Source organism: Podarcis vaucheri (assembly GCF_965113315.1).
Source record: "Podarcis vaucheri genome assembly, chromosome: 10".
Classification (NCBI taxonomy): domain Eukaryota; kingdom Metazoa; phylum Chordata; class Lepidosauria; order Squamata; family Lacertidae; genus Podarcis; species Podarcis vaucheri.
The window spans coordinates 43,291,056-43,310,548 of record NC_138748.1 but is presented as its reverse complement, the minus strand read 5'-3'; the positions used below and the strand labels follow the sequence as shown (position 1 = coordinate 43,310,548).

The 19,493-nt window shown below is 43.3% G+C and overlaps 3 protein-coding genes across 4 annotated transcripts in view; 2 read left to right on the top strand and 1 right to left on the bottom strand.

The window, feature by feature from the left end:
- The window catches only part of XRCC6 (X-ray repair cross complementing 6), a 29,189-nt gene extending 16,244 nt beyond the window's left edge, over positions 1 to 12,945 (top strand). The window contains exons 1-13 of one of the 2 annotated variants that reach the window (XM_082241402.1): positions 80 to 98; positions 491 to 584; positions 1,419 to 1,531; positions 3,005 to 3,143; positions 4,404 to 4,658; positions 5,390 to 5,573; positions 5,815 to 6,001; positions 7,250 to 7,418; positions 8,247 to 8,408; positions 9,647 to 9,776; positions 9,884 to 9,984; positions 12,189 to 12,302; positions 12,528 to 12,945. In XM_082241402.1, the coding sequence (XP_082097528.1) occupies positions 506 to 584; positions 1,419 to 1,531; positions 3,005 to 3,143; positions 4,404 to 4,658; positions 5,390 to 5,573; positions 5,815 to 6,001; positions 7,250 to 7,418; positions 8,247 to 8,408; positions 9,647 to 9,776; positions 9,884 to 9,984; positions 12,189 to 12,302; positions 12,528 to 12,730 (1,836 nt within the window). In that variant the 5' untranslated portion in view covers positions 80 to 98; positions 491 to 505 and the 3' untranslated portion in view covers positions 12,731 to 12,945. Of the gene's footprint in view, positions 1 to 79; positions 99 to 490; positions 585 to 1,418; positions 1,532 to 3,004; positions 3,144 to 4,403; positions 4,659 to 5,389; positions 5,574 to 5,814; positions 6,002 to 7,249; positions 7,419 to 8,246; positions 8,409 to 9,646; positions 9,777 to 9,883; positions 9,985 to 12,188; positions 12,303 to 12,527 lie in introns of those variants that run through there. The other variant, XM_082241403.1, reaches the window with a different exon arrangement.
- A 573-nt stretch (positions 12,946 to 13,518) lies between these two features.
- On the bottom strand, positions 13,519 to 16,463 carry SNU13 (small nuclear ribonucleoprotein 13). Its single transcript, XM_082241407.1, has 3 exons — positions 16,304 to 16,463; positions 14,787 to 14,907; positions 13,519 to 14,241 (listed from the first exon to the last, which is right to left on the bottom strand). Exons 1-3 carry the CDS (start codon positions 16,304 to 16,306, stop codon positions 13,979 to 13,981), a joined length of 387 nt encoding a protein of 128 aa, XP_082097533.1. The 5' UTR covers positions 16,307 to 16,463; the 3' UTR covers positions 13,519 to 13,978.
- A 136-nt stretch (positions 16,464 to 16,599) lies between these two features.
- Positions 16,600 to 19,493, top strand: part of MEI1 (meiotic double-stranded break formation protein 1) — a 37,442-nt gene continuing 34,548 nt past the window's right edge. Inside the window, exons 1-2 of the mRNA XM_082241399.1 lie at positions 16,600 to 17,778; positions 18,227 to 18,350. Of these exons, the coding sequence (XP_082097525.1) occupies positions 17,641 to 17,778; positions 18,227 to 18,350 (262 nt within the window). The 5' untranslated portion in view covers positions 16,600 to 17,640. The remainder of the gene's footprint in view (positions 17,779 to 18,226; positions 18,351 to 19,493) is intronic.

Sequence of the window (19,493 nt, the reverse complement as noted above, 5' to 3'; positions counted from 1 at the left end):
TGTAAAGATTAATATGCTGGTTAAATGAATACAACAGAGCTTACTTGAATTTTCTTCCTTTTCTCTCTCTCTATGGCAGACCACTTATTTACTGATAGGTAAGTGACATTTTTCAAGCTTCAAATTACCTCCCTGCTGTAGTGCTGTTATGTAGTGTTGTATTTTAACTGTAAATTGACACAGATGTAATCATACTCCATTCGTAGCTCATTTTATTCCATGGGCTGCTGTTGAGAGAGCCATTGTGGTACGAGATGGGGGTTTGGGGATGCCAGTCAGGGCCAAAGTGTTATGTGTGGGAACTACATGAACAGCCTTCAGACTTTTTTTTGTTTGCTGAAAAGCAGCTGTGTAAGACTGCCAACTTGAAAAAAGCAACAGCATTCCTCTTCTCCCACCTACTGTTTATCCTTTCAAAGTCATGATTTTAGGGGATGCCTGGAAGAACATGTAATATAGTATATATACCTTCTTTGTTCATTCTCCTTAGCACAACGTGAAAGCCATGGCAGACTGGCAATCATACTACAAAAATGAGGAAGGTGAAGAAGAAGAGGAACAAAATGAAGATGTTGAAACAATTGGTAAGAATTGGTCTAAAGCAGTGGTTCCCAACCTTCTTTTGGCCATGCCCCACCTACGCATCTGTAAAATCCTGATCCCAGCCCCTGTGAAATATAATTCTTATTATTTAAAAAGTGAATTCCCATTCACGTGGAGGAAGCCTAAAAGGCCATTCACTGTTAATAACTCATTCTCGAATTGCCCTCCTTAAAAATCAAATTGCCCCCCTGTGGGGCGTGTATTGAGAACCATGGGTCTATAGGCTTGTGTGGGCTAATTATTTATTATAGATGAGTTAGAGCTATTTTAGCTTGCAGCTAATCTAGCACATCAATACTGAAAATATCTGGGAACCAGTACAGCTGAGCCAGTAGTTTAACTGGCATTTGTATATGTGAAACACTTTGTGGCATACTTATAACATTTTGCTACCGGTGCAGGATGCTAAGAAACCCGGGTTGGTTTTGCTTTTTTAAGAAGGCAAGTGCTTAGCCTTTGTGATACAGAGGTAGGTGAAAGCATGAGAGCACTGTCTGCAAAAGGCTGGTGTCACTTTACATGCTCTTAGAGTGGGCTGCTTTATGCAGTTTCTTGGTAAGACAAACACGCTGACCACTGCAATACCAGTGAAAGGCATGATGAGTCGTGGTGCAGGCAGCCTATTGAGAAAAAGCAGTCTTCTCTTAGCCCATCATGGTTGTACAAATGCATACCCTTTCTTCTACATAAGACCAAGTTTAATTGTGCATAGTCTAAAGAATGTGTGAGTTGTAATAAGGCAACATAATGAAGTACAAGAATTGAGTGAAATGAGAATGATTTGCATACAGGGTTCGACATTTTTTTCTCCGTAGGAGAATATAAATATTCAGGTCGGGATACCTTGGTTTTCTTAGTGGATGCCTCAAAAGCCATGTTTGATTCGTATGATAATGGTGATTTGACTCCTTTTGATATGACAATCCAGGTAAGATGACCCTTCAGAAATTTAATATTACATATTGTATGTTTTGAAAGTTCCTTAAATGTGTTGTTTGTAGTATAACCTGATAGAACTAGCTGTCAGTTCTGTTTTATGTTTTGGCAGTTGCCATATTATTCCAATTTTCTTAGGATAATGAAAGGTATTTTATGCAGAGAGAACAAAGTAATGCTGAGTTCTACTTTTCTGTTAAATTCTTTTCAGTTTATAGAAATTTAGATGAAAGTTGTGTTCTTAAAATTAAAAACCAAATCTGGGAGCAGAGCAACATTCTCTGGAAATTGTTGTCTTCTGTCTTCATCTATGGGAGAGTTTAAACACTTGAAAAGCAGGCAGTTGCATTGTCCCTGTGCTATGCTACAATAAAAAAATACATATTTTAGTCTAAGCACAGTTCCTGAGTTCTGTATGTAGTGGTACTGGGGCACTTTCCTGAGTGCTATTTGGCACAATTTTACGCAGTTTTGAAAACCCCTCTCCATTCCTGAATTTGCAAAAGGAACACTTCTAGAAGCTGCTGATTCTCCCCTTTCCTACTGTCTTTGCCAGTTTATTATACAGTACATTCTAAATGTTAGTTGCTGCTGTGTTCACCAAGACCCCCAACAATTCTGGTGGTAGTGGCAAAAGGGGGAAAAATAAATAAAGTAGAACAGTTCTAGGATGAGCAGAGATGATTCAAACTCTGCCCAGCCTAGTGCTCTGATGGAGGATGCAAACCCCCCACTCCCCGTGAATCAGAATGATTATTTCAACAGTGCAGAGGGAATTATACCCTGCCTCCTTTTAGCTGATCTGCAGTGATCAGCTGAGGTGTGGACTATGAGTTTGCAGTTGTGAGAATGTGGATGGCTACCCCCACTACTGGTAAGCAGCTCTCTGGAGGGTTGACTGTGGGTGAATGCAGCCCTTAGGCCCAAACAGTTTAGCCAGCCCTGCTTAAAAATGGATGGACCTTGGTTCTGCAAAAATCAAAGTGTGAGACCAAAAAAATGAAAAGTAATGAAATCTTGCATGTATTGCTTCAGGAGTGAGGCCCACCTGTGTCGAGTTGCCTTGCTTCCATGTAAGTGTGTGTAGGATTACAGTCCAGCACAATTCTGAGAATACCAACAAGATAGAATGAAGCGGGAGGCCATTGCTCAGTGGTGGAACACATGCTTTGCATCTAAAAGGGCCACAGCTAAATTTATGGCACCTCCCGGAAGTGCTGGGAAAGACTGCTATGAAACTAGCAGTGTTGAACATCTAGATTCTCTCATCTAATTCAGTGTTGAACATCTAGATTCTCTCATCTATAAATGTCCTGTGGAGTTAGGGGGTAAATGTCTTAAAGCACTGTGGCAGCCTTGGAAGTATTTCTAGATGTTTTAACACCATCTTTGATCTGTAAACACTGTTTTCTTCAGTGGTCCTTTTCCTCTCTTTTCCCATCTCACTTGAACTTTTTTTTACCAGTGCATTAAGAATGTGTACACAAACAAGATCATCAGCCATGACCGGGACCTCCTTGGTGTTGTGTTTTATGGTACTGAGCAACATAAGAATTCTGTGGATTTTAAACACATTTATGTTCTTCAGGATTTGGGCAATCCAGGTAAATATATAATAATATGAGGTGTAACTGTGAAGGAAGAATACAGGAATGAGGCATGATACTTTGAGTAGCAGAGGTGGCCCACTATTCTGCACAATGCTTAGGGTTGGTGCTTTTAAAATACTTAAATTCTGCCAGTGTTGATGCTTTGTAAATACTTGATAATAGTCACAACTGGAGGAAGAGCTCCTCCCTATGGCTGTCAGCTCTCCCCACCCCATTCACATATTTGTTTAAGATACAATTTTCCAAACTAGTATCAACTCAAGTGGCTTTTGCAATTGGTGACAATCTAAGGGACTGTCCATTTCAGAGTTCAGTCTGTAGTGAAGTCATTGTGTTGTAGCAGCTTGCTCCATATCTAGTATGCCCCATCAACCCATTTGTGGAATCTTTGACGTGTGTCACATGGCTTGACATGTAGCTTCAGACACTTGCAAGCTACAGTGCAAAATCCATTTCAGTAAGCTAATGTTAGAAGTCATAAAGAAACTAGCGTTGGGCTAATAGGCTAAGTGTAAAGCAGCCATTAGTCAAACCAGAACAGTTCTGCAGTAACTCTTCCTTGCAAAGTGGAAATCCACATGCAATGGGACTTCTGATTTCACTTCTCTCTCCAGCCCACTGTGCACCCCCAAAACCTGCTACAGAGAGTTCCCCAATCCTTTGTAGCAGATATCCATTCACACTTTGCTCAATCTCACCCATTGGTTTTTGTGTTTGTTATGGCATTAGGTTCTGCAGGTAGCTGCATAAGAAGTCTTATATCCCAGAAACTACAGCTTAGTCCAGTTTCAAAAAATGTATATAGTTTTAATGATTACAAAGTTTAACTCCAGATTTAATTAAAACCAACACCAACATTGGTAACCAAATGCAATTCAGTCATCCACTTAGGTATTTTGTTGTTTCTTCCAAAATACTCAAAAAGTTTTTTGTGGATAAGTTCTATCACCAAATGTTGAAGTTAGTTACTTCATTCATCTCTGATGCTCCTCAGGCTTCACTTAGCCAAACTTGCAGTTTCAGGCCTGTTCCAGTTTTGAGCCAAGTTTCATTAGCAACTAAGAAAAGGCAGTAGTCCTTGTTGCACACAGAGAACTGCTCTACTGAACACTTGATCTCTTTTCATAAGTTGAACGGGAAACATCGTAGACAAACTACAAATTCTGGCATATCATGGTTTAAAAGAGTAGTGCTCTTTGTGTTTTGTAGGACAACACTGAACTGTAGTCATTCATTTTCTGTTCTTTATTTTAGGGGCAAAACGAGTGTTAGAGCTGGCCAAGTACATTGGAGAGCAAGGGAGAGCGCTCTTCCACAAATCCTTTGGCCATAATGCTGACTACTCACTAGGTGAGGCATTCTGGGTTTGCTCGAATCTCTTCAGTGATGTCCGCCTCAAGATGAGCCACAAAAGGATCATGCTGTTCACCAATGAAGATAACCCTCACGGTCAAGACAGCGTGAATGCCAAATTTGCTAGGACCAAAGCCGCTGACCTCCGAGAGACAGGTCAGTACTTCAAACTAAAATGGTGCCACCTCTTAGCGAACTAAACAGTGTTTGTAAAACTGGTTCCCAATGCTATTTGTTATAAGTAATCTTAGGGCACAATCATTTATTACATTTTTCTCCCACTTTTCTTTCAAGAAATTGATGGAGGCATGTGTGGTTCTGTCCCATCCTCCTGTAACTCTGTGAGTTAGGTTAGTCTGACTCTTAAGAGATAGTGACTAGGCCAAAGTCACCCATTTGAAAACTTTATGGCATGAGTGGGTATTGGAACTTGCTTGTGCACTCAAACTTCTTTTAAGCTGTTTAGCATAGTGCAGAACGTGATTGGAGGCTGAATTTGAAAGCAGGCTAATGGAGAACGTTGGTATACATTAACCCTTGCTAGTATGAACTCCATACTCTTTGCTTTATGCCATGGGTGCCAAGTATGTGGAGCTGTGAGGACCAAGGACCCCCCAAATCCCAAATCAGAGGGGTGCTCCCCCTCCATATTTTTTGGGTGGTCAATATCATGTGCACACACCGCAGAGTACAATGATGTCACGTGCATGGCACACTGATGTCACGCAGCCAGGGCCCTCTCAATCAAGGCGGCACGCATGCTTCTTGTTCCTTCCCTGATTCCTGTGCTTTGTTCTGGGGCTGTTTAAGCTCTTTTGCAAAATGAAAACCTTTAAAATTCTAGGAGATTGGTAATCTATATTGCTCCAATTCTGTTTTGACTCCAGGTATCTACCTTGACTTAATGCACTTGAAGAAGCCTGGGGGGTTTGATATCTCCTTGTTCTACAGGGATATAATTAATACAGCAGAAGATGAGGACTTGGGAGTCCAGTTTGATGAGTCTGGAAAGCTAGAAGACCTCATGAAGAAAGTACGAGCAAAAGAGACCAGGAAGCGAGCTTTAGCCAGGTGTTGTATTGAGAAAAAAATTGAATTCTCCTCCTTTTGTAGGGTAGTGGTGAAGAGAGATTTTGGAGAAAATACTTCCCCTCAATAAATGCCAGCCACTTAACAGTTATGTTAAAGTACATAATGCTAAGTTGTGGAAAGTTTCCTTTGTGTTGTTTTGGGATGAGAATCTTTTCATATGCTTTTATCTCTTTAAAGTAGAAACTGAAGGCTTAAATCTGTATTTGTTGATTCTTGGCAGGCTAAATTTGTATCTGGGAAAAGATGTGGCTCTTTCTGTTGGCATTTTCAACTTAGTGCAGAAAGCTTTCAAGCAGCCACCAGTGAGACTTTACAGTGAAACCAATGAGCCAGTGAAAACAAAAACTCGAACCTTTAACCGACAGACGGGTAGTTTGCTTCTGCCAAGTGACACCAAGAGGGCTCAGGTAAGGTACTTTGAGAATTATTTCCTCAGTCTCCTCTCCTCCATTTTCCCTTGGCAGAATTTGCAAGCCCATTTTAAAAAATGGAAGAAACAATCCAGACACACCATAGCACCTGTTGTGATTAGCAAGCCCTAACAACCTGACCCTGTGTTCCATTGTGACACATAAGGTCTCTTTAATATTTATATACCAAAGATTATATATGTACTGATTTTTCTTCCCTTTCCCCAACAGACTTCTGGGTTGGGCTACGAGTAGAGGAATAATTTTATAAACAATTATTTGCAAATAATTGGGCCCTGTTGTGTCACACATTGGCAATTGTTTTAAGCATTTTCTCTAATTTTCCATTTTCTTCGAGCAATGTCTTTTGGCAGTTAGTTCTCACTAATTTCCAAGGTCTTTAAAGGACAGTCAACTAGGTTCTTTAAAAAAATGGAAGTAGCCTGCAAATAAATGACCTCCCCAAGGAATAAAGCTAAGGCTCTATGTTGCAGATCAGGTGGCTAATGTTGCAAAAACGTTTTTGGCAAGCATTTAACAAAAGTGTGTTCATATGAATGGTTTTGCTGCATGACCGCTTTCGTTTATATTGTGGTTCTAGTTCCAAGGACCTCGGAGGTCCTTTTCATCATGGACAACCTCTGGCTCTCCTCTTGAGCTTGGAACTGTGCAGGAGAACCAGGGATTGTCCCCAGGCTGCTGCTTTTTGAAAGTGATTTAAGCCTGAGGCTCCCTCTAGTTGAGCATCAGCTGGGAGAATGTTGGGGAAGGGTCAAAATTTTGGCTGACTACCAAAGGCAGCCTAAATTTGTGGACCCCTGGAATAGCTATTCCCACCCTGAGGTGCAAAGTGGGAGCTTTTGAAATAGGAGTGACTAACCTGTTCTTCTCCAGATATTGTTTGAGTGCATCTTCCATCAGCCCCAGCCAGCATGGCCAGGAGTTAGGGATGATGGGGGTTGTAGTAGTTCAGCAACACCTGGAGATTAAGAGGTTAGCCATCCCTGATTTACAGTATGTGGATAAAAACAGGAGTAGCTGTCTGATAAAATTACTCTTAGCAAGTGAGACAAGAATGATTGCCATAGATCTCTCTGCTGACTTTTTACAGTGTAACTTCAGATTTGCTAGACTCTATAGGCATGATTATGTTTCCACTAACACTAGACCTATATTTTACTTCACTTGGGCCCGAGGCTTGTTATTTTTCTAGCTACTTTTCTTCCCCCTGCTCCCTTTTTGTAGATCTATGGGAACCGTCAGATTGTGCTGGAGAAAGAGGAGACGGAAGAAGCAAAAAGGTTTGAGCCACAAGGCTTGTATCTGATTGGCTTCAAGCCCCTGGTAATGTTGAAACAACACCATCACATCAGGCCTGCCCAGTTCATCTATCCTGAAGAGTCTTTGATTAGTGGTAAGCATATTGTGGGAAGGATAGTCTGCTTTGTAACTTGACAGTGAAATTTCATTGTGCAGAGCAGGATTTCAAACATGAAAATAGGGGATGATGATATGAGGTCGACTTTTTGGACCCATACCAGTCAGGGTACAGAGCAGGATTAGGCTCAGTGCCATGATTAGCATACTGATAAGGTTGCATTCCTTATCAATTCCAAACATCATATATATGTTAAAATCACTCAGGATGAAACCTTGTGGCTGCACAGCTTAAATCCCATGGTGTAGGACAACAGTCATCTAACAGCAAGTAGCTTGGTCAACTCCCAACATCCACCCTGCAGGGCGGATAAGAAATCAAATACATCATTATATTGATTTGATTTGTTGTCCTTTACCACAAGGTCCCAGGGTGGGTTACAGCGATTTAAAAGTAGAATATTAAAATGATTTCAAAACAAAAACCATTACAATAATAGGGTGGGGAAAGACGTGTGTCTTCAGCATGCAATGGACACTACATAATGAAGGCGCCAGGCACACCTCTGTTGAGGAAATTCCAAAACTTAAAGAGGTTGCCATGGAGATTGCCCTCTCTCGGGCTTCTGCCCCCCCCCCGACTAAACTTTTGAGCTGCTGATTATTGCTACCATCTAGAAAAGAAGCACATTTACAAAAAAACAGAAACTATACCTATCTGTCCCAAAACCATGGTAACCAGCCACACACAGAGAGATATAGTTGCATATAGTCCTCTGCAGAAGCTTGATGTAGGTATTTCAGATGTGTTTTGAGCCACCAGAGTTGTTTCATTAAAGTAACAAGCATGGATTTTTGCTTTTAGGAAGCACCACACTATTTAATGCCCTGCTGACAAAGTGTCTGGAGAAAGGAGTGATGGCTGTGTGCAGGTACACACCCCGTCGGAACACTCCTCCTCGGTTTATAGCCCTGGTTCCTCAGGAAGAAGAGTTGGATGAGCAGAATGTGCAGGTGGCCCCCTCAGGTAACTGGAGTTGCTGGGATTTCTGTCTTACAGATGGTTAGTGTGGTGTTCTACCACTGTCAGAAGTTTTTTCTGCCATCTAATTTAAGGAGCGGAGGTTTATACTTCAATGAGCAGCATGGAGTGGCTATAGATTTATCCCCCATCTTGTATAATATTAGCATTACTTTTTATGCACTGGTGTCTTATATAGTTTCCAGTGTATGGTTTGGATTACTTTGGCTGCTTCTGATGAATTCATTAAGGGTGTCTCATCTCCTACAGATAGGTAATCAGTAACACACAAGATAATTTTGGGGTTCATTTCAATATCCCACTATTTAATTGCATAGGTTAGTTCCTCTAGACTTAACAAGACTGGACCCAGAGATGCCTTAGTGAGAATATTTCTGCTTTTGTAAGGTAAACCAAATACCACCAATTTCTACGCTCAGTGCACAGAGTCCTGCCTGCCACCTAATACCACCCTATTCGGAAGTTACTCTTAACTCTCAAAAACAGATTTTTGGGCAAGGCAAAGATCCTAGTCAGCCTCCAGTGTTTCCTTTTCCCAAACTCCTTCAAAGTCTCCATGTTTTGTGTGTGGGATCTTGGCTCTGCCTGTTTCACCTTGCAAACTTCCATAAGCTATATCTTAGAAGCTGTTGAGATCTTCTTCCTAGCCTATGTGATGTTTCTCAGAACAGGAATTTCTATCTTCAAGCTGAGATGATGGCATCTCTATCATGAGATACTGTTATTTGTGGACTAGTTTTAGAGCAAAACCAGAATGCAGACCAGAAATGTTTATCAATAACGGTAAAAAAAAATCCTTAATTGCTTGTGGGGTGAAATACATTTTACTCTTGGGTTAAGTAGGATATCATAATATTTTTCCTGGCTTATTGCTCTCACTATGGGTATTTAAAGATGTCTTATTCTGAGTTGTTTCTAATAAAATAAATTAAAACATGCTGTAGCTTTTTTCTGGTCTGCATCTGTTAATGTCTTTTGCACATTATGTCCCTATTCTGACAAATTATTCTGTTGTCTCCCATTCACTGACACTCAAAACAACTAGTTCACAACTGGTAGTTTTAGTTAGTAATCAAGCATTCACATGTTGATTTCAATCTAAGTGGCAACCCTAATGATAATGTGACTTCAGATCTGGAGATCATTTGTCAGAGATCTGAGCATTTGGGAACATTTTTGAGTATCTCATTTCTTTCATGTATATATTCGTTCCTTCTGTTTAGGGTTTCATCTAATTTTCCTACCTTATGCGGACGACAAACGGAAAGTTGACTTTACAGAGAAGCTCCAAGCTAATCAAGAACAAGTAAGCAAAATGATGGAAATAGTCCACAAGCTTCGGTTCAAGTACAGGTGAGTAGAGATGGGAGGAAGGCAGGATCAATGCCCATGTGCAAACAGTTCTTGGACAACCCAGTGGCACTGGCGCTCATTGATACTTTAACCCGGGATTTCAACAGGAGTGAGAGCTTTGAGAATCCGGTTTTACAGCAGCACTATATGAACCTGGAAGCCTTGGCCCTGGACTTACTGGAACCTGAAAAAGCTGAAGATCTGACAGGTAAGACTAATTTAGTGAGTGTAGTTTGACATTTCCCCCCTGTTGCAGTCCTTGGAATTTCCCACAAGCAACAAACTGTTTAATCCAATGGTATGTTTGCACATCATACAAAAAATTGCAGGTTTTAGACTAAAGTGAGTTGCAGCTGAAGCAAATGTGGGTAACCTGTGGCTCACATGAGACCCTGGGGAGCCCTAATCATTTTGTCACCACTGCCTGACAGATTAACCCACCAACTGTATTGTGAGGGAAAGAGAGGTGTTCCCGTCCTGCAGGTGTGTGGCATCTTTGGTCCTCCAGAAATGGCTGAGCCACAACTTCCATCATCCAACTTCCATTGCCCTTGCTCTCTGGAGCTGATGGAAGTTGCACGTCAGCAACACCTGGAGGCCAAAGGTTCCCCCCACCTTCTGTGCTGATGAACAACACATGGATATAGCAATTTTGACTGCATTGGGATTGCTGTGAAGGGGAGGGTAACCGGCTATCCCCAACACTCTCCATGCAGCTAAGATACTGGCTCATGCTGCTGTTAGCCCAAAGCAGTATTGGGACCATAGCTGTCAACGTTTTCCTTTTTTTTTGAGGAAATTCCCTTATTCCGAATAGGATTCCTCGCAAGAAAAGTTGGCAGCTGTGATTGGGACTGGATGCATTTTGGATCATTGGGATGGGTAAGGAGAAGTTGAAACCTCTACTCTCCAGTAATCCCCATGCAGCCAAGTTTGCTGTCAAGCTCTGAGGGAATCTGGAGTGCTGGGGAGGTTGAAATGCATGGGCATGTGTGAGAGAGGGGTGGGTGGGGAGAGATGTCAACGTGTGTCAGCTGTGTTATTACTATTACTATTAATAATAATAATTAATAGTAGTGAGTGGGGAAGGTTGTGGGCCTGTGTGTGTTGGGGAAAGAATTTGTGAGTGAGAATACATTTGAATGAGTGTACAGTGGTACCTCGGGTTACATACGCTTCAGGTTACATACACTTCAGGATACAGACTCCGCTAACCCAGAAATACTGCTGATTTCTGCTAGAAACCAAGGATATAGTTATGGGAGAAACAATAACCTCTGGGGGTGTTAATGCAGTGAACCCCTCCATTGTAGGCTCTGGTTATACAGTGGTACCTCGGGTTACATAGGCTTCAGGTTACAGACTCTGCTAACCCAGAAATAGTATCTCGGGTTAAGAACTTTGCTTCAGGATGAGAACAGAAATCGTGCTCTGGTGGCACAGCGGCAGCAGGAGGCCCCATTAGCTAAAGTGGTGTTTCAGGTTAAGAACAGTTTCAGGTTAAGTACGGACCTCCGGAACGAATTAAGTACCGTATTTTTCGCTCTATAACACGCACCCGGCCATAACACGCACGTAGTTTTTAGAGGAGGAAAATCCGTAGGCATGCCACCCGTAGGCATTCCCTCCATAACACGCACAGACATTTCCCCTTACTTTCTAGGAGGAAAAAACTGAGTGTTATGGTGCAAAAAATACGGTACTTAACCCGAGGTACCACTCTATAAATGTGAGAGGGGGGTGGACATTAGCTTTGGCACCACCCACTGCCTCAATTCACCCTTGGGGGTAAAGACTACATAAGAACAATGTGCCTTTCATGTCATAAACTGATAGCCAAAATTCAGTTTTGAATCTTATTTTTGACCACATGAAATAATCAGGATCTCATAAAAAAGGGCCTTAGACCTCCTGTTTTCTTGAGGTTTTAGAAACAATGGAGCTCAGTTGGTAGAGCAGGAGACTCTTAATCTCAAGGCCATGGGTTTGAGCCCCACCTTGAGCGCAAGATTCCTGCATTGCAGGGAGTTGGACTAGATGATCCTTGTGGGACCCTTACAACTCTATCCTGTGATCTATGGTTCCTTCTTTATCAGTGTAAGCATCATTTTTGCTAATGGACCCGATTGTTAGTTCATGAAGACTGAAGCAAAAATTAAGCTCTTCAGTCTTTCCAGTATATTCTAGCTTTTTGCTTCCCCATTTCATTGTGGCTCACTTTTGTCTTAGATACGCCGTTTTCCAAATTAAAATGGTTTTATAATTTGTATTTATTTCAGTTGTGCTTTTGAACTATCTACCTTAAAGCTCAGTGTTTTGTATGTTTCCTCTGTAGAACCATCATTTCTGTATATTTGAATATTTCTGCTGTTTTGAGGTGTGTTATGCAGACATTTTCTCCCTATTCTCCAGTGCCCAAGGTTGAGGTGATGGATTGCAGAATGGGTAATCTTGCAGAAGAGTTCAAACAACTAGTTTACCCACCAGGCTATGATCCGGATGGGAAAACCACAAAGCGTAAACAAGGTAAGATTGCAACAGAACCCAAAGAGAGAGGTAGTTACATCCTCCAAGTTCATTTTCTGCTCTATCACACCAGATTGTGGTTGGATTATCATGGGCTAGGTAGGAGTCTATCTTGACACTGTGTCAGTGTACTGTTGCGGGATATTTTGTAATGGCTGTATAAGATATATTTTATTTATAACAAGGTATTGGAAACACACAATTAATCCAAAAATCTCTTTCCAGTGGGGGATGGTACCATACCACTAGAAAAGAAAGCAAAGATCGAAATCTCTGAAGACGACCTGAGGAATCATGTTCAAAAAGGCACTTTGGGTAAACTGACTGTGCCAGTTTTAAAGGAAGTGTGCAGGAATTACAAGCTGACAGCAGGAACGAAGAAGCAAGAACTCTTAGATGCTGTGACTGAATACTTCAGTAGGCACTGAGAGTTCTATGCTCACTCTCCTCCCTAAGATTTTGACAAGGAAAAGGGGTGCAGCATCTTTATAGCCATAGATCAAAGGGAACAGGGAACAGGGACTTTTTTTTCTTGAGAGTTTAAGACTATGTAATAATGAGGATTAATGGGAAAATGCTTCATTTTCCCCATCTGTTTCTAGACTTAATGAAAATGTGTCTTAATAAATGAGCTTGTTATGTATATCTGTCCCTGCTTTTCTTCTTGTTTCTTTTGCTGTTTCATAAACATAGTGAGCACAGAGTTGCTTGTATTCATGCAGAACTTGATGCTGCAGATTCAGTGAAGTGTCCACAGCACAAATTATATGGGATTAGTTTCAGTTGTTGTGGCCCAAGGAGGCTGACATGATGCTTAGAAAGGTCTGACCGACCGTGCATGTCCCTCAGCCCCTGCCTTTATGGCAATTATTATTATGATCATCATCATCATTATACTTTCCACTGTGGACTCACCTACCAGTGGCACATGGCTCTCAGCTGAGAAGGGAATGCAGCCCTGGAGCTGAAAAAGGTTCCCCATCCCCGGTCTGTTTGAAGCTGCTGGGGATTGTTTTCACAAAGAAGAATTTATCCAGGTCACTACCACCTGATGAATTATTTATTCCCTCTTGCAGAAGATGCAAACATTGATAGCTTATATTCATAAAAACTTGGTCCCATATAAAACATAGTGACTAAGGCTTTAGTCATCCTGTTATATTCGGGCCATCCAGCAAGTATTTTAAACCACGCAAAAGACTGAGATCACACAACATACAAACATAATTGTGTTTTTAATATATATAAAAAGTTAAAGCCACTGCCTTTGACAATATTATTTCATCTGCCCTTTATTTCTAACAGTGTTCTATCAAGTTGTATTAGGACTAGTATTTGAAAGATGGACACCCTCAATGGGTGAACATCATATTGACCAGAACAAGGTCATATGTTTTGTATTTACAAATCTTCAGCCTAATCTTCTGCAACTGAAGTTTGTTTATTGCCGAAAAGGATAGCCTAACTAAAATTTCACTGGGGAGAGTTGCTTCAGAATGAAGAATTTAAAATAAAAGACTGGACATCCTCTTGTTAAACATCTAAATGGCAAGTGTAATGGAGGCGGGCAGAAGGGAGATCTGGTAGAAAACAAAAACAGTAGTAAACATTGTACAAGTGACAAGACTCGTCTTTCAGAGTTATTTTAGTTTAGTAAGTGAGTGGTCTGACAAGATTTAGACCAATAGTCTCTCGATAGCTTGTTGGACAGACTGAATCTGTGGCTTTAGCTGTGAGCCTTCTTTGATAGTAATTGAACAGGCAATGACAGGCCGAGAAACACCACATGCCCGCCCCAGGGCCTGCTTGGAGCGCACAAACACGTAGGGCACATTCTTGTCCTCACAAAGCAGTGGGAGGTGAAGGATGATCTCAAGGGGCTCCGCATCTGCAGCCATCACAATGAATTCAGCAATGCCTCTGTTCAAAGTTTTAGTAGCTGTGGAAAAGAAATTGGTACAATGAAAACTCCATTTCCTCACTCTGCCAGGACTCACTCAGTAAAATCAAACAAGCAGCTAGTTGCAACATTAAGAGGGCAAATCCAATGTAAAAGGTTTTATGTACCTATCTATTGGATAATTGCTTGGCTACTACAAAAAATTAAGTTTCCGTTACTTGTCAAAGACAAGCTTAGGGATTCAAAGAACTTTTGGGTGGATCCTAAAACTTCCATTTGCCCACTGGAATTTTTGGCCATGAACAAAACAATCTCCCCAACTAAGAGTGCTTATTTGTGATAACCTTCCTGCTACTGCCCCAAATTTACAGAACTGGTATAGTGAGTAAGAAAAGTCAGGGTGTCTGGACTGATAGTAGCAAGTTAATCTAATCACCAAGATCAGGATGACAACCACAGAATAGGCAGAGGTGTTTGGGGGCATATTTAGGCAAAGTATGAACTACTTTTTCCACAAGAGACAATGCAAACCTAATACTCTACAAGAATGGGCAATTAATGGTACAAGCTCAACCCAATCTCACCTTCATTGGCTCCTTTGCGTAGCTGTTTGTAATTACAGGACTGCTGTACAAGATCAAGCAGTGTCTTGGTGAGCTGAGCATCAGCTAGTGGATAAGCTTTAGGATTCACTTCTGCCTCAGTCTATAGAAGGAAACAAAGAATCAAGGTATAGGCAACAATTTCTCTTCTTCTAAGCATTTGCTGTCACAGCTACCTCTTTCTGTGTAACCTAAGATAGTTCTGTAAGTCTGTGAGTTCCTACAACGGCTAGGTCAATGTGAGAAGGGCCACATCTGGTTCAAAAGAGACTTCCCACTGTTCAGGTATTCCGTTTTTCCAGCTTCTCTCAAGCCAATGAGGAAAAAAGGCAAAATACATACTGGCCACAGAACCTGGGCAGAGTCTAAGTAGTTATTCAGCCATGAAACTAGCTTACAACCCTTGGGTTAGCCACATGCAATCTGCCTAACCCAGAGGTTTTCAACCTTTTCGAGTCCCTTACCCAACTACATCCTTCTGTGGCACCCCTATGGGGCTCAGGAGCCCAATTATGTCACCCCTTGCCTGCAGAGCTGGCAGCCTCTCACCGTTTTTTGAGCACCCTCCCTTATGGAGTGTTTCCTCAGCCTCACCCTCATCCTTTGGGCAGCTGCCATCTCTGGTCTTTGAGCTGCAACCCCACCCCAAAGAGAGGTGCCTCCCTGAGGCACCATTTGCCTGCGGAGCTCGTAGCCAACTGTGCAGGCCTTTGGGAGGCAGAGACGCAAGAGGGCATCAGAGAAGGGAGGGAAGAGGGTCAGGGGCCAGTATTGTCCACGGCACCCCTGATCATAATTCAAGGCCCAGGGTGCCACAGCACACTGGTTGAAAACCACTGGCCTAACCTCACTTGGGGCTCCTATGGGGGAGGGGGGTAAAGGCTTGATTCTTAAGGGAAGTTTTTAACGTGTGATATTTTACTGTATTTTTGGTTTTTATGGAAGCCGCCCAGAGTGGCTGGGGAGGCCCAGCCAGATGGGCGGGGTATAAATAAATTATTATTATTATTATTATTATTATTATTATTTGCATGATCATGAGATGGTTGGTGGTGGGGAGGGGCGAAATAAAAAGAGCGGAAGTGAACCGGAGAAACGAGGCAGTAGGAGCACGTGGGTGCCAAGATGAAGCCCTGGCCTCCCTAACGTGCCTACAAAGCCGCTTCTAAGCGGCACGAGTGACGGCGAAGTTTCTCCAATAAATCAGAGCTGCTTAAAAAAAGCGCATTAACATTAAAAGAAGCAGCCGCCTTGTGAGTGACGCCGAGGCTTCTTTCCTTCGCACGTGGCAGTCCCCCCTTCACAGGAAAGGGGCAGGCCATGCCGGGGAAGCCTCTCCCTCCTTCCCCACGCGTGACATTCCCACGGACCACCCCCTCGCCCCCTTCCCCCGCCGCCAGTACAGCCAGCTCGGCGTCCTCGCCTGCGCTGCGACCCCCAGCGCAGACGGAAAGCGGGGTCCCCGCCTGCTCCGCCCGCCTCGCCCCGAGTCCACTCACCATTGCTGCGAAGCAGAAGAACCACTCGAAGCGCCTGGCTCTGGATCGATCCTCTCGGCCCGAAAGCTTCACGGAGGAAGAGCCTCGCAACGCTCTCGAACGCAAGGCAGACGCGCGCGCTCTTGGAAGTGACGTCGAGGGGGGGGGAAAGGGCAGGAAACACTGCGCAGGCCTTCCCTTAGGGAGAGAAAATGAACCCCCATAACCTCGCCATTGCGACCTCTAGCGTTGGCGGACTAGGAAAGACACTCTCAGGAACTGGACAGGACCTCAGAGGGGATGCGGCAATCTTACTTACCAGGGAGTAAATCCCATGGAGCCTAGCGGGATCGCCTTCTCCATAAAGGCGTTTAATGAAATTGATCCGGTGGTTATTTTGAGCCAGCCAGCCAAGTGTACAACTATGTAGTGCCTGGTCCATCCACAGTATGCCGCATCCACAATGTGCTTTGATTCAAATTTAGGATTTACCTGTTCCCGACTCCTGTGCAGCTGGCAGCGGCGAGACGGAAATTAAAACAGGTGTGACTCTCGTCCTCAAAATTACATCAGCTTGCCAGGAATAGTTTAACCTGAATTTACAGACCACAAGGCCGGTGGAAGCTGCCTTATGCTAAATTAGATCATCGATCCACCTAAGCCCAGGATTGCTTACACCGAGTGGCGTCGAGTTTCCAGAAGGATAATTCGACATGGAGGTGCCCGAGATTGAACCTGGGACTCCCTGCCTACAAAGCAGGTACTTAACCACTAGTCCTTTCGGGGAAATCTAGAAGAATAGTCTAGAATCCTGCCCGGATGCGCACATGTGGATGCAATCCTTAAGGTCCAATTCACTTGACAGTGCAATTCTACGCAGAAAGACCCGCTGAGTGCAGTGGGGTTTCCACTCCTTAAGTGGTCATTAGGGAATAAAGCACAATGCGCTCCTTGGGATTTCTGAGAAGGCATGCTTAGGATCGCGCCTTTGTTTCAGGTGCATTTTATCGGCGCGCAGGATTTAGACGCCACGTTTTTCGAAGCATAAGAATTTCTAAGCAGTTTTCAACACAGAGAATTGTACTAAAAAAAAACCGAAGGGAAACCCCCAAACTTTTAAGAAAATGATCAACCTGTGCTGCAAATAATCATTCCATTCCGCAGGATGACTCCGTCGGTGGGCTCTACATCCGCGAAGCCACCAGACAGCAGCCTCGGAACCGCTACAGATTCCGCGGCAGGCGCTGCTCCTTCGGACGGCGCTGCGTTGCGCGGCAGGCATTGCGCCTGCGCAAACATTTGCCGCCAAATCTCTCGCTCTTGCCTTAACCGAGAGAGGGAGCGAGAGCGGGGAAGGGATGGAGGCGGCGATGGCGGAGCTCCTCGTCTGCGAGCGGTTCCACCCGCGGCACGACCCCCGCTGGCTCCTGGAGCTGCCGCCTTCGCCGCTTTGCTTGGCGTGCGCCATTGAGACGCTCCAGGATGGCGGGGCCTCGGTGGGTGCGCCCGGCTCTGAGGCGCCCAGCCAGCAGCACCCATTCTCCCTTGCCCCTTGCCTCACCTTCCCGGTGGTCTGTGTGCCCCGTATTTTGGGGCTCTGACCTATCCGCAATGCAAGGCCTCTTGTTTACTCTTGACATTTGTCACAGTAATGATGGTGCCATGTACATAAAATAGGCTTTACAGAGAGGCTTACAATTAAGTAAGAAAGCAGGGCGTAGCAGGTAGTGGAGCTGGATGAGTGGATCGTGGAGGACCCAAGAAGGGATCTATAACTGGGTGATGGAGGTAAAAGGCACAGGGAGTTTTATATCCCGTGTTCCATTCTAGGAGGAAATCAAGAGTGAATTCGAAAACTTCCAGTACAGGTTGGCACGAGGCTTTAAGCTTTGCTTATTTTTCCTCAATAAATAACTGATACAGTTTTGCTTTTCTAATATTTAGCTAGTACGCAAGAAACATGTGCTTTCCTGCCTTCGGGATGTTCTGGTTCGGCATGCAACCCTGGTCATGCCATTGCTTGCACAAGACGAAAGAGTGTGTGCTCATTTCATAGCAACTTTGTTTGGTAAGAGAAAAGCATACTAACTTGGTGAATGTAACAGGTATAGAAGTATTACTCATGGCTTTTCTGGGATAGAAGATTGGAAGCAAGTATTTTATTCCACTATGGTGTACCATAGAGACTAAGCTGATGGAAAGGCCAAACTAGAATGTTAAATGTGTGATTGTGTTTAACATGTCTATTCTTGGTAAATGACAACTGTTGGTCTAACTGTTAATCACAATTATTTTCCAAGTGCATTCCAATCACAGGGATTTGGGGAAGGATGTTGAAGTTTAGAGGGACACATTTTCTCCCTGTGAATTTCATCTACTTGCATAATAAGGAAAAAAAAATTATAGCCATTTTTGGATTTCCCATTAGAGTCAACAGGGGTGAAACAGAGCTTTGGATTTAACAGATCAGATTTGCACCTTAATAATGAAGCAAATTGGAACAATACATGTGCTAGTAAATATTGTGGTTTCTGTACACCCCTAGTTATACTCATTCGTGAGAATGGCTTTGGGAGTAATCCCTGAGGAAAAATCCATCCCCACTGCCTTGAGGGATGTCTCTGGGAGAAAAAAAGTCTATGGAGTAAACACTACACAAATCTGGAGTGGAGTCCCTAAGATAATTGGATGGCGCCTTGTATGCCTCCTGGCAGTTCCTGCAGCCAAGCTGGTGCCAAATATATTCATTTCCTTACCTTTGCTCCACATCAGTGAGGCCAGAAGCCATAGGCACAGCCACTTCTCCTTTCTTCAGCAGCAGCAGCAGCAGTTGATCTGTTGGATGGTTGGATCTGCTGCCCCTGTGGATCTTGCCAGCTGAAACAGAACTGTTTCATATTGCCTCATTAAAAGGCTGACCCTGGGTGCAATTCTAACCCCCAGATATACCACATTCTAAACTCTCCCAGCTGATTTATCTTGTTTCCTGCTACTCAAGAGCTGTAACTCTCCTGACCAGAAGCCCAGGTTCATGACACCTAGAATAGGGTTACCAAAAGGAAATGTGATAATGCTGGAAGAACGTATTTTTCTCCTCTGCCCCTATGATCTTCATAAAAAATTATAAGCCCTGCAGCACAATCCTGTGTATGATTACTTAGAAGGAAGTTCACTTTTGTTACAGATGGGAGCCCCAGTATAGATTACAAAA